Below are 13,985 nucleotides of genomic sequence, written 5' to 3' on the forward strand. Positions count from 1 at the left end.
CCTTGGCAATGGTACAAGGCAGGTCAGGATATTCCCACTGCTTGGACAACAGCAGCCCGAGTGCCCCCGTGAACCCTCAAGAAGGCAGCAGCAGCCAGGCAGTGGTGGCGCATGCCTTTAATACCAGCACTTGAGAGGCAGAGTCAGGCGGATCTCTGTGAGTTTGAGACCAGCCTGGTCTACAAGTGCTAGTTCCAGGTCAGGCTCCAAAACTACAAAGAAACCCTGTCTCGAAAGACAAAACAAAACAAACAAAAGAAGGCAGCAGCAGCACTGGGTCACACATACTGTGCTGTTCCTGTGCACACACGGGTACTCTTGGGATGTATAATGCACCAATTAGACCCTTGGGAAGTTACTAACAAAGTGGAACACTAGTACCACAGCAAAAATGACCGGAAACTTACACACTTTTATTTCTAGAATTTTCTATTTAATATTTTCAGTCCAGACTTGACCTCTGGCAATTGAAATCACAGAAAATGAAACCATAGCAAAGGGGACTGCTATCCTCGAGTCCTGCTCCACTCCGTCAGCCCAGTCACATGTGAGTGACTCTGGGAAGGATCCTGGGTGATGACACTCAGCAGTTAGCAGGAACACCTGCGGGTCCATCCGACCTGAATTATTAATTATACGCTGACTGCAAAACATTTAAAAAGAACTGCAAACTAGAAAAAGAAATCCCTGAACATATTTAATGTAAATAAGTCCTTGAGATGGTACGTTTTACAAAAATCCTCTTTGTAGGGAGAAGGTAATAAGAGATTTCAGGAAATGATGACAGTTACTTTTTTTTTTTCAACTGCAGTGAGAACAAGGAGGAATCCTGTCCCTCCTCAATACATTGTATACAATCCTGTCCCTCCTCAATACATTGTGTACAATCCATCCAGCGGAAAGAGCTGACCAGCAGGAGGTGGCTCCGCCTCAGGTGCCCAGAGGGAGGTGCCCAGAGGGAGGTGGTGCACTTTGTCTTGGGTGTGCAAAGCATCTTCCAGCTGCAAGGTGGTTCAGCCTAGGTGTGCAACGTGTTTTCCAGCCACACAGTGCTTCTGCTGTGGTCAAGCCATCTATCCACCCAGACCACTTTCTGATGACCGCCCACTTCTCTCTTTCTTCTTTACCTCTCTCAAACAGTAAACTGTCATGGGTGATATAGCTCAAGGATATGTGTTCCCATGAGGACAATTCCCATCAACAGCATGGTCCGTGTGCACAGCGTATACACAGGAAGGCACACAGAAGTTAAAGCCGATGTAGATCCATCTTAGAGGGTTCTGTGCTGCTGAAGCGGCAGCCCTGGGGTGGTGCTGAAGATTCTGGGAGGAAGGGAACCACTCTCGGGCTGAGTTTGCGGCAGTACAAGTGGCAGGACCTTAGGAAGGGAAGATGGTCCCCTCTCTCCTTAAGCCTGGCAAACCACCGAAAGGCTGTAGGAGTCAACTTTCCACAGCAAGCGAGTCCCCAGACCTTCCTGCGGCCAACTCCTGTCCATCTCTCAGAAGACACAGCAGGCTCAGCAGGGTGGTGAAGTGTTTCCATGAGTAGCTGTTCTTTTCTGGCTGGTTCCCACATCACCTGAGGCACCGTATGGACATTGCAGAAAGTCAAAAGTGGTCCTATTCACCAGGAGTAAAACCAGGAAAAGCCAGTTTCTACTAAAAAGCCCATGTTGCTAAATGTCCTTTTCTCTTCATCTCCATGTCTTCAAGGTACTAAATTTTAACTCACTTTTAGATAAGGGTACAGTTTGTGATGGGGGCTGGGAAACATGAGGCAGAAAAAAAGAGGTCCATAAATATCCCTTAGGGTTCTACCTGGGAGGGGAAAGGTCAAACCCCACGCAGAACCCACTCGTGCATCCAGATGAGCTGAGACCAGGAGCAGCCTCTGGAAGGGTTCACACGTTAATGTAAGAGTTTTTTTTTTGTGAGTCCATGTGCCTGGTGACTGCTATAACACACTGGCATCTTCCATGGCCTCCATCCACCTATAAAACAGAAGACAGCGTTGGATATCTTTGTGACTGGACTGGATTCTTGCTAGCCTGAAGCCAAGAAATGTGCCTCGTTTGTATATAGTCCCCAAACATGTTTCCTGTATTTAGAACACAGCTGGGATAGTATGAAAGTTGATTGAATCAATGCCCACATAAAGGAATCATGAGAGTCTCTGGCTGTTCTGGAACTCACTCTGTAGATCAGGCTGGCCTTGACCTCACAGAGATGCACCTGCCTCTGCCTCACTGAGTGCTGCGCCGCCGCCACCCAGCTACAGTGCATTCTTTTATGTTGCATTTGTTTAACTCTGTGAGGCTGTGTTACTTTGCCTGCCTAAAACGCCTGATTGGTCTAAAAAAGAGTTGGATGACCAAAAGCAAGGCAGGGGAAAGAATAGGCAGGGCTGGCAGGCAGAGCAAATAAACAGAAGGAGAAAAAGAGAGAAAGGAAGAGAGATCAAGGATTGAGAAAAGAGGGGCCAGCCACCCAGCCACCCAGCCGGCCACAGAGTAAGAGTGAAACAAAGATTACAGAAGTAAGAAGAGGAAAAAGCCCAGAGGCGAAAGGTAGATGGGATAATTAGTTAAGCAAAGCTGGCTAGAAAAAAAGCCAAGCCAAGGCCAGGCATTTATAAGAAAGAATAAAACTCCATGTGTGATTTATTTGGTGCCTCCCAAAGAGTCAAGTGAGTAAAACAACCAGCAACATCTCACGACCCAGAACACGCAGGCCTGCAGTTGTGCTAGGACCCCCAGGGGCCTGAACAGGACAGTGCAGGATGACGCTGCATTCTCCGTAAGACAGACACAGGGACAGAAGACTAGCTGTTGCTGGTACCTCTGAGCAGAACTGCTGTCCTCTGCTTTGAAGCTATAAAACAGGGTTTTCTTGTGGTAAAGGTGAAAGACTGGTCCAGCTTCGTTGCTGCCGGCCTCCTTTTCCGGAGCAATAGTGAAACCCAGCAGAGGGATGCTCTCCATGGCCACTTTGTCCTGCAGGGGACAAAGAAGGAACATCTGATGTTAAAACCACACCCATAACCCTGCATCCCCCTAGGCTCAGGGAACATCACAAACGGATGGAGAGAGAAAGAATGAAAGAGCTGAAAGATGGGGAAGACACTGTGGAACTCTCATGGGCGTGACTCCGGCCATTGTATCATGAACTCCCTGCAGCTATGGTCCCTGCACAAGGTCAAGCCAACAAGGTCAGACAGCATCCAACAGGCAGCACTAACTGGATTCAATGTGTCATTTACACACACACACACACACACACACACACACACACATACACACACTCACGAAAGGACATGAAAGTGGGAGGGGCATATTTAGGGGTTTGGGGGAGTGGATAAGATCAAGGTACATTGTATACAAATGTGAAATTGTCAAATAATAAATACAAGGTTTTAAAAAGCCACACTGTATCAGCCCCTAACATTGATCCCTGCCTCCAGTGGAAGAGCATCTCTAGTCACCCTTGCTTCCCGCCAGGACCAGTCTCAGAAAGGACAGGGACTTAAGTTCTGACAGCCAACTAGGGCTAGATGTGTGCAGTGCCATTATCTTTTAAATTCTCTACCATAAGCAGAGAATGCCCAATGTCACACAGCTAGCATAGGAGGAAGATCCAGGATTTGAACTCACAGCCTTCTAGTATTCTTCCTATGGACTGGAGTAGTCAAGGATTTTGTATCCCAGAGTTTGTTCTGGCAACACATTCTGTACGCATTTCATGAAGTCTTTGTTTAAGGTGTCTCAGCAACACCCTCCCTCCCCCGCGCCATTGTCTATACCTGTTAGAATACCCCTAGCCTGACAGATTACAAAATACCCTGCTACTGTCCTGGCTTGCTTCCTCCCTTCCCCCCTTGAGACAAAGCCTTACACGGGACTCACGGTAATTCCCCTGCCTCATCTTCTGAGTACCAGGAGCCATTGGCATGCAACACCATGCTCGGCTCAGTGACATGACTTCTTAGGATGTGGCTGTTTTGAGCTGTGTTTCAACTTTCAGACTGGAAAGACGAGCCCCTGTCCCTGACGCAGAAAGTCCCACTGTAGACAAATGAACCAAGGTCCCCTCTATCTGCCTGCTCTGCTGATCTGGTGTGTAAGGAAGAGAAACATAGGGACCACCACAGCTGCAGGTCTGTCAAGAGACAGGTCCTCCACCAACGGTCAGGACACATTTAAGTCTTGATTGTAACGTGGATTTGGCTTATGGAAGCCCCAAGGTGGTAGAACCTGGAGACGGAAACCACCTTATTGTCCAGCTCATTCCGCCTCTGAAGGACTAGCCAGCAAGATTACACCACCACAGCCCACATCTGTCTACCCTGGAAGAGGCTGGCCTAAGGGCTCTCTTGTTTGTTTGTATTTTATTTTTGAGAGAGGAGCTCATATTGCCCAGGCTGGCTTTGAATTCACTATGCAGCTGAGGATGACCTTGAATTTCTGTTCCTCCTGCCTCTGTGCTAGAATTATAGGCTTGCACCCCTGCACCTAGGCTATGTAGTGGTGGGTACCGAATCCCAGGCTTCCTACATGCTGAGCAAGCGTTCCAATAACCGAGCTGCAGCCCAGTCCTTGCTTGTATTTTAGACACTAAAACCAATATGTCCTATAAAAGTAACAATGTGCTTTTATTTAGAAGCCTCACTGGAGCCCGTGGTTATTTTAGTAAAAGCAACGGACAGGCACAAAGGGAGCAGTTTTCTCTGAGCTGCCGTGTGTTGTCCCAAGCAACCGAGATAGAGAACAGAGGCAAGGTTTCTCTTATGACTTTGTCCTGGCTGCTGAGCCTGTGACATTAAATACTCTGTGAGTGCTCACAGCCACATTCTAACCCAAAGACTTGAAAACCACCAGCAGAGGTCCCAGGAGTATCCAGAACTCATGCCTGCAGATGCACGGAGACCCTAGCTCGTTGGTCCTCCAACCCCTATTGCCACACTCATACTTAACACAGGCCTCCCAGAGATAACAGCTGCAGAAAGGATGTACCTCACTGGCCAGGTAGGTGTAGAGCACTTTGCCCTTGATGACTAGCCAGAGCTTCTTCCAGCGTCGCTTGCCACTCTTACAGCGGCTCAAGTAGCCGCTGATGGCTGAACCTTCTCCGGACGCGGCCACCTGGTGGGGAGAAAAAGCAGGTAAACAGACAAAACGGCCAGGAGGGGGCCAGGGCGGACCCTCCACAAGGGAGTTTGAAAGCTGCTCGCTGCTCCAATTGCTGGTCTCTTGTGGTCAGTAAAGCTATTTTGGGGGCCTAGGAAGCAGGTGTGAAAGCCTAAAGCTGCCTCCAGGTGGGCTGCCCCTACTGGGATTTATCCACCGTCCGCTTAGAAGGACTTCACACTTCAGAAGGAATATAAGGTGGGGGAGTCCCTTGCCTGGCAGAGTAGATGTAATCCTACAGTGTCATACCGCTGCCCGTATTTAGGTGACATCCCATTGCAAGGCTCTGGCTGTGGCTAACACTGAATGGGGGTCTGGTACACTATATATGAGGCTCTGGGTTCCATCACCAGCACCAGAAAGCAAAGAAAACAAAAGAAACCTCCAGTTTGGTTTGGAGGGCTGCAATCCAAAGTTCCATTAGGCTCCGGCACTAACTATGCCTATCACCAGGCAATTTACTGACCTCCTGCGGGCCTCCATTTTCTCACTAGTAAAAAGCAGGAGGCATCATGACAGGTACCGTGCCTGATTTACACAGAGTGAGTTGGAAAGCAACATGGCCAAGTTTAGGGATAATTTCCTCTGGTTTTCTCATTTTCCAGACAGGGGAACTGAGGCCCAGAGGGATTTCCTAATGTTGAGTCCTCCTCAGCTTAAAGGAGGATGACACTCGGTTCTTTCAGGGCGAATTTAAACCAGGCTTCCTTTTCAGCCCAAGCTGGTTGTAGGTTCTAGGCTCTAACCTGAATGTTGCTACTTTGTAACTTATTTTGCTACTATTATGAATCATAATATAACTATTTGATATGCAGAATATCTTATATGCTAATTTCTGCCTGGGCTCTCACCCCACCTGCCCTGATGAAGCCCCTCCATGTATCCGATGGCACAGATCCGATGGAGCACCTCCAAAGATCCTATAGAGTACCCCCACAGATCCGATTCTGTAGCCTCCTGAGAGCTAGATACTTGGGTTTTCAGAGTTTTCCTCTGGGAAGCAATACTGCAGAGGCAGAGTCCCTGTAATGGGAGGGAGTGCTGGGAGTGGAGCTGTGGGTGCCCCTCTCCTGGGGCTGGCAGAAGTAAGCAAGGGTCTGTGAGCACATTTCTGTGCTATGAAGGAGCCATAAGGATTTTGGTCATGGCTGGAGAGGTAGAAAAACTCACTTTTTTTTTTTTTTTTTTTTTTGGTTTTTCGAGACAGGGTTTCTCTGTAGCTTTGGAGCCTGTCCTAGAACTAGCTCTTGTAGACCAGGCTGATCTCAAACTCACAGGGATCTGCCTGCCTCTGCCTCCCGAGTGCTGGGGTTAAAGGTGTGCGCCACCACTGCCCGGTGAAAAACTCGCTTCTATATTGTATATTGTTTTGTCTATTTTACAGATTTTTTTTCTTACCATGTATATATTAACTTCAAGATTGTTGGGACATGATCAGAACTTTGCACACTATCAACAGGCAGGTTCTTTACCACTAAGCTATATCTTAGCCATATTTCCAAGGTCTTAGTTTGCAAATGGAAAAAGTTAATGGCTAAAACAGCACTCATTCACAGACAGTCACTCCCTAACTCAGTGGTTCTCAACTTGTAGTCGTGACTCCTTTGGGGGAGTTGCATATCAGATATTCTGCATATCAGATATTTATATTACGATTCATAATAGTAGCAAAATTACAGTTATGAAGTAGCAACAGAATAATTTTATGGTTGGGAGTGGCCATAACATGAGGAACTGTATTAAAGGGTTGCAGCCTTAGGAAGGCTGAGAACCACTGGCCTAACACCTCTTCGCACTCACTGTTGGCTTGATGACGACTATTAATGGGGACTTGAATGCAGCTGGCTATGCCTCTTGGGAAGGCTCTACTACTCATGGGCACTGCTTGGGTTCCTACCTGCAAGATAGACCTGCGTTTAGCCAGTTTTGAGGTTTCTTGCAGAATTTCATAGCCTCCGGGAAGCTCGCACCTGTGCTATCTGCTTCCCGCAGTCTGAGAACACACAGCTCACACATGCTAACTTGGGACAATTAACCATAACTCCATGGGACAATTAATGATGACAGCTACTCACCAGTGACCTGAGCAGACCCTATGGGCACTAATTCTATGCCATAGGGCCAGAGAGAAAGAAAGACAAAGAGGGACACAAAGATGCCTCTCAAGCACCGTTTCAGCCCCAGAGGTCTTCCGCAGACAGGATTACTCTTAGGGGTGGCACCAGCTAACCTCAACATCGGAGTCTTCCCTGGGACAGCGACTTGCCGCTGTCTCCCATGCACGCCTTACCTCTGCCAAGGCTGAAGGGACTTTTTTCTGCTTCTTGAAAGTTGAAGGACTAATGCTGTGGAAGACGGAGGAGAAGGTGCTGCCCGAGGAGAAGCGGGAGGAGGACAGTGGGAAGCTCATGCTGACCGGACGCTCTGTAGAGGTAAGAAACCAGGGGAAGTGTCTCTGGAATGCTGGCTCAGGTGCCTCCAAGGCTCATGGCGGGAAGGGGTTAGAAGTGGGAGTCAATGGGACCAGAATGGCTGGCATGTGCCTTCCTGCTGATGCTGTACCTAGGCTTTGGGGGATGGGAGCCACTTTTCTAGGATACTGGACAGCTGTCCTGGGTCCACTAGCAGGACTATGCTTCCCCTGACGACTTTAGTGTGGCCACAGGAAGGTTTAAACTGCACCACTGTCCCTCCTGCCTGATAACTCTGGGCACAGTTTGTTACTTCAGTATCAAGTCTCAAGGGTCAGTTCAGCTTCTAAGGGGCTCTCTGTCCTTTCCTGACCCCGGAGACCCTCCCAGCAGCCTCACAATCCTGCCAAAAGATCCCAAAGACAGCACACCCGTGGACTGTTCCTGGGAGTCCCCCAGGAGCTGGGGGAGATGGCTCAGCAGTTAAGAGTACACACGGCTCTTGCAGTGGACCTGAGTTTGGTTCTCAGTACCCACTCAGGTGGCTCACAGATGCTTGTAACTCCAGTTCCAGGGGATCTGACACCTTCTTCTGGCCTCTTTGGGACCCTGCATTCATGCACACATATCCATACACAGACACACATAATTAAAAATAAGTCTTTTTTAAAAAAAAGTTCCAGAGAACATAGGCCAATGGAATACCCTGAAAGGGTCATCCATGGTAGACAGTCACAGCAGCCCTGTCTTCTCTGTGGCTTCACAGGGACACAGCAGCTATCAGGTTCCCATGGAGCCCCGATCTCGAGCCTTAGTCTCTCCAGTGGCACCTTAATGCAGAACCCTTTCTCCCTTCTTCAGGAGAAAGCAGGTTCAAGCAGGATACCCTAGAGATTCTGAGAACTTGGGGAGAAGTCATCAGGCCTGGAAGACGTCAAGGGCCTTGTAGAGTTACCTCTCATGGGGCCGGGGACAGGCCCATTCCTCAGCTTCAGCTCCCGGAAGCAGCCGTCACAGACCTTGGCCATCCGGTTCTTGAGGCACTTCAGTGGGTACTTGTTTCGAGAACAGTTCCGGCACACGATCTGAGGCCATGTTAGGATCACACATGTAAGCTGTGGGTCACCCTCTCAGCCATGTGCTGTCAGCTAGTTAACCCACCCCTCACCTCCTCCTGGGAGTCCCAGGTTCCCAGCTGCTCTGCACCATGTGGACCCTTGCTCTCCCAGCCGGGCTACAGAGTGTCTCTGAGCAAGTGCCCTTACCCACGAAGTAACACCCTCCCCTCCAACAACCGTAATGGTGAGCCCTGGGGCTCTTAACATGGCGTGGTGGTAGCAGAAGGGGCCTGGGACTGGCCGTGGACCTCAGTGACAAGGACAGGAACAAGCTCTACTCAGGGTGGCCTTGAACTCCTCTTCTTCAGGCTCCCCAGGCCCCATGGTCAGGGATATGCCCTCCCCTTCCTGAGCACACCCTCGCCCAGTCTGCCACTTACCTTGCCACAGGCGTGGCAGTGGTGGCGCCTCACGGTGAGCGAGAAGTCACATCCGCAGTTCATGCACATCATGGCATGCGTGACAGGTACCAGGGTGGGGAGCCTCTCCCCGAGGCTGATCCCCAGCCTCTCCCGGATCTGTGGCAACCAGCAACCACAGTCAGGAGAGAGTCAGGTGGACAGCTGAGAAGGCGAGGACCCTTTCCCCCTTAATTCTGAGTAAAGTCTCCCACATCCCTTGGTCTGCTCTCCAAACTGCAGGGTATGGTCCTGGGTTGAACTGTGGTGCCATACTCTGTCTGACTGGAGCATGGTAGAGGGGATAGGATGGGGGCATTGCCAGGGCCCCTGTGCCCCTGCTGTAAGTAGCCTACAGCAGGATCCACCCAAGGGACCCTGGGGTGGCCTTCACTCACCTCCACACTGTGGTGGAAGGCAGCCAGAGCCTGGGTCTTGTAGTCCTCCGGGAGGGCTCTGCTCAGACAGTAGTGCCATTCGTCCCTCTCCGCGCAGGAGCTGGAGGCACAGGCTGGGTGAACCACAGTGCTGTAGATCTGCCTGGCGCCCTCCTTGTTGCTGTGAGCTCTTGCTTAGCAGCCTCTGGGCTGAGTCTTGCCCAATGTCCCAGTCCCTCTCTACCTAGAGAGCCGAGGGCAGCCCAGGAGGAAGCTGGGTGGAAATTCTAAGTGCCCACTAGGTGTCGCTCTCACCCCACACAGGATCTTTCCATAGTCCAGAAAAGCCCAGGCAGTGAGAAGGGACCAAACGGGTATGGTAGACAGCCAGGGTCACACTGCTTAAAGGGGACGGATAGCTGTCCTCCAGCGTGTGGGGTCTGGGCTATCAGGAAAGCAAACCTGACAATGGCAGCTGGTGTTCCAGGCCACAAGCTAGACAGACAGCAGTGCCTCAGTCAGGAGTAGACACCATTGTGGTCTGTCACCCCCTGTCATGGCTGGGCACCCAGAAACTATACCCTGAGCCCTGAAGCCCTGATTGCATCAAGGAGAGAAGAGAGGTGATGGAGCAACTCCAGGAGACTCTTCCAGGAAGTCTTTCCTCCCTGTTGTGGGACATCCTTTGTCCCTTCTATCCTTACAACAAGAAGGTACCACCCACAAACATGGAGCTCTCACCAGAGCCCAAATAGACTGGTGTCTTGGCCTTTCATTCTCCTGGACTGAGAGAAGCAGATTTTGTTTCCCCAACAGCTAGTTCATGGTGTTTTAATTACAGCCTCCCCCCACGTCCCGAGACCCTCCCCTGAAGACAGAGCGGCCAGTGATGGGTGGTCTCTCATCACTTCCCTCTGGCCCTGTTGAGAGGAAAGGGCCAAAGCTGACAGCACAGCCCACTGAGTACACGGCACACTGAGCCCAGTCGTCTATAGCATTTGTTGATGAGCTACTTTCATGGGGGCATACAGTCCTCTCGGCATAGGAACCAGCATTTATGTTTGGTTTTATGTGGCTGAGGACAACACCAGAACTTTGAGTCTCTCGGGGAGGTGCTTTACCATCGAGCTAAGTCCCAACCCGGGAATTTTTTCTTTGGTTATTATTTTCTATTTCAGCCCCCGTGTGTGTGTGTGTGTGTGTGTGTGTATGAAAGCATAGCTGAGTGTACACATGTGTACATGAGTGTGGATGTCAGAGCTCAACTTCTTGCATCTCAATCATTTTTTCACCCTTATCTTTATTTTTTAAAAGATTTATTTTTTATGGTGTTTTGCCTGCATGTATCCATTCACATGCAGTACCCATGGTGGCCAGAAGAGGGCATTGTAACTAGTGTTACAGGCCTTTATGAACTGCCATAGGACTTCTAGGAACTGAACCCAGGTCCTCCAGAGGGGTAGCAAGTGCTCTTTAACTTCTGAACCATCTCTATAGCCTCTCTATTTTTTGAGGCAGGGTCTCCCACTAAAGCTGGAGCCTGTTTATTCTAATACACTGGCTTGCCTGTGAGAGTCTCCTAGCTCTGCCTGCCCAGTGCAGGGGTTCCTAGCATACACCACCACTCCTGGCTTTTCACATGGGTTCTGGTGATCAAACTCAGGCCCTCACTTTTGTATGACAATCACTTTACCTATTGCCTTACCTACTGCCCTATCTCGGCTGGCCCTGGTTTTGGCTTTTTGAGGCAGGATCTTTATCTTCCCTCCTCAGCCTTCTGAATGTGATTTGAGAAAAGGTCTTGCTATATTACTCAGGCAGACTTCGAACTTGTGATCCTCCTGCCTCAGTGCTAGGCATTTTCTCTTTCTTTCCTTTTTTTTTTTGGCATTTTTCTAGAAGTTATATTCCACAGAGGTCCACAACACACAGCACTCAAGAAACACTGAAAACCAGGAGAGAAAGAGCCCTTTCCAAGAGGACACCAGGCTAGAAATGATACCATCCCCTGCCTCTGCTCCCCTCAATGCTCCCACCCTGATGCCCCCATTCCCCATACCTTGCGGACAGTGTCAGGCAGGTCTCAGGAGTTTCGATCTTCAGAGCGTAGGGCACTTTATCCATCACGGGACGGCTGACCTGCCAGGAAAACCAACAACATCGACTTCAGGGTGTGTGTGGGGGGCAGGCAGGGGTTAACACAGACAGCTGTGTCCACTACTAGTGGGTAACAGGGTTCTGATTGACATGTGTGCTTCCATTACCTGCTGCTCTGCTGTCTCTCCTCAGCATGCCTTTCTCAGTCACCAGCCTCAGATGGCATCAAAGTTAACTTTCCAAAATGTTCTTTGTCTGTCCCCAGAATTCCCCCAAAGCACCCACACATCCTCATGTTTGAAACCAAGATAAACCATGCTAGTCCATACATTACACATACAACAGCTGAGAGGTGTCCAGTGGTAGATGAATGGAAAACACACACACACACACACACACACACACACACACACACACAGGAGCCTGAGCACGTGAGGGAGCAAACGTGCATGTCTAGAAAAGGAAGAAGAACTGGACCAAGCTGCCACATGGAAATCTTGACCACAAAGCTAAGTGAAGCCAGTCACTCCAAGAAGACAAATTCTACCTATATGAGGTCACTCAAATCAGTCAAATTCATAGCAATAGAACAAATGGTGGGTATCAGGGGCTGGGAGCAGGGATGGGACTCAGTGCTCAATGGACTGTTTGGGAAGACAGGAAGGTTCTAGAGCTGGGTGGAGCTGCTGGCTCAGCACTGGTTCACGTCACTGAGCTCTGTCCTTACAATGGCGCAGAGGGTTGTGTGGCATGTATATCTTACCACATTTAATGATATAACCCAAAACTTTTTGCTCCCTCCAAGTGGTTCCTGCATTACTGTCCTCCTCGTAGGGCCACCCTTCCCTATGCATCATCCACTCCGAGAGTATATCGTTGGTCCATTGTATCTGGGCAACCCTGTGCTTAATGTTGCAGTTCCCACCAAATACTGTATCCTTGGGCCTTGGTCCTCAGTGGAGAGGAGCAAGGTTGGCTCCATTTCACCAGCATCTCCTTGTGATGACTTTCCCACCACCGCAGGCCCTCGTCCCAGGGTACCCAGCGTTAGATATCTACCTTCATGCTGGCCACTGGCAGTGAGCTCTTCAGACGGTACTTTCCATCCTTCTGGGGATGTGTGTAGAGAAGTGTGTCGTTCATCTGCACAGAAGGAACCAAATTACACCGGTCCTAGCCCTGAAGGCTGCAGCAAGCTCTATACATAGCAGGTCCCTGGGCTCTGGGGTGCAGGTACCTAGCAATCCTCAGTGACATCCCACCAAGGAGTAAAACCATCCTGTGAAACCATCACCACAGATCTACTCCTGTGGGGAACACCCAGAAGGACTTGGCACGTTTGCCAATGCTCTGGTACCCAGTGTTAGAACAGCTTTATGTATAACAGCCCTAAAAGTGGAACAAAACAAATGTCTTTGACAGCTGATGGATAAAGAACTTGTGGTTCAGTCAGGCTGTGGAATATTGTATAGCAACCCAAAGGAGTAGGCTGCCAGACTCTCTAGCCACAAGGCCAAATCACAGGCATGCTGGGGTGGGAGGAGTCAGACATGTGAAACGCATGCCCAATGCCTTCATGTGAAGGTTCAACCCAAAGTGGCAGCAATCAGGCTAGTGTGAGGAGTGTGAGGAGGACTGACTGCCGGTATTAGTGGAGCTTTCTGGAACTGTTGCAAATGTTCTCAACCCTGATCCAAGTAGTACTTATACAACGGCATACACTAGTCAACAAACACCAACATGGAACTTAAGACTGGCACATATAACTCTATACACAAAATTGTTAAGAAAGGAAGTAGGGGCTGGTAAAGTGGCCCATGCCTTTAACACCAGCACTCAGGAGACAGAGGCAGGTGAATCTCTGAATTGGAAGCCAGCCTGGTCTATATGGCAAGTTCCAAACCAGCCAGAGCGACATAGTGAGACCATGCCTTTAAAAAAGAAGAAAAGAAAGAAAGTAGGGTCCAGTGAGATGGCTCAGTTTAATCCCGGGATCCCACATCATAGGAAGAGGAAAGGGACCACCTTCCTTGCTTCGGGGTCCAATTCAGGCAGCCCGTTCAGGAAATGTGTACAAGGCCCTTGGCGCATCCCCCAGGCACTCCTTGAGCACAGCTGCTGTGGCTTCCGTTCTTCACTTCAATGCCTGACTCTCTGCCACTGATTCTTAGCTTCCTCTAAGTCCCTCTCTACTCCATCCCATGATTCTCGGTCTCAGTCTGTGCGTTTCCCTCCTCTTACATCCTGAGAGCAAGGCTGCGAGTGATCTTTGTGCTCGTGTCCTGGCACCGAGGTGCTGCCTGGTGAATCCTGGAACCACAGAGCTCTAAGCTGCCCTCCGTCATGCTACATACAACTCTAGCAGTGTGGGAGGCGGCTGACGGCACAGGAACTGCAGG

At 49.8% G+C, this 13,985-nt stretch overlaps 1 protein-coding gene across 1 annotated transcript in view; it reads right to left on the bottom strand.

The window, feature by feature from the left end:
• Positions 1-392: 392 nt before the first annotated feature.
• Positions 393-13,985, bottom strand: part of Fgd5 (FYVE, RhoGEF and PH domain containing 5) — a 102,492-nt gene continuing 88,899 nt past the window's right edge. Inside the window, exons 13-21 of the mRNA XM_075983459.1 lie at positions 12,646-12,729; positions 11,549-11,628; positions 9,511-9,610; positions 9,095-9,232; positions 8,552-8,681; positions 7,476-7,609; positions 5,012-5,140; positions 2,841-2,995; positions 393-1,993 (exon numbers count right to left, since the gene is read on the bottom strand). Of these exons, the coding sequence (XP_075839574.1) occupies positions 1,957-1,993; positions 2,841-2,995; positions 5,012-5,140; positions 7,476-7,609; positions 8,552-8,681; positions 9,095-9,232; positions 9,511-9,610; positions 11,549-11,628; positions 12,646-12,729 (987 nt within the window). The 3' untranslated portion in view covers positions 393-1,956. The remainder of the gene's footprint in view (positions 1,994-2,840; positions 2,996-5,011; positions 5,141-7,475; positions 7,610-8,551; positions 8,682-9,094; positions 9,233-9,510; positions 9,611-11,548; positions 11,629-12,645; positions 12,730-13,985) is intronic.

The sequence above is a fragment of the Microtus pennsylvanicus genome, chromosome 8 (assembly GCF_037038515.1).
Source record: "Microtus pennsylvanicus isolate mMicPen1 chromosome 8, mMicPen1.hap1, whole genome shotgun sequence".
In the NCBI taxonomy this organism is placed as follows: domain Eukaryota; kingdom Metazoa; phylum Chordata; class Mammalia; order Rodentia; family Cricetidae; genus Microtus; species Microtus pennsylvanicus.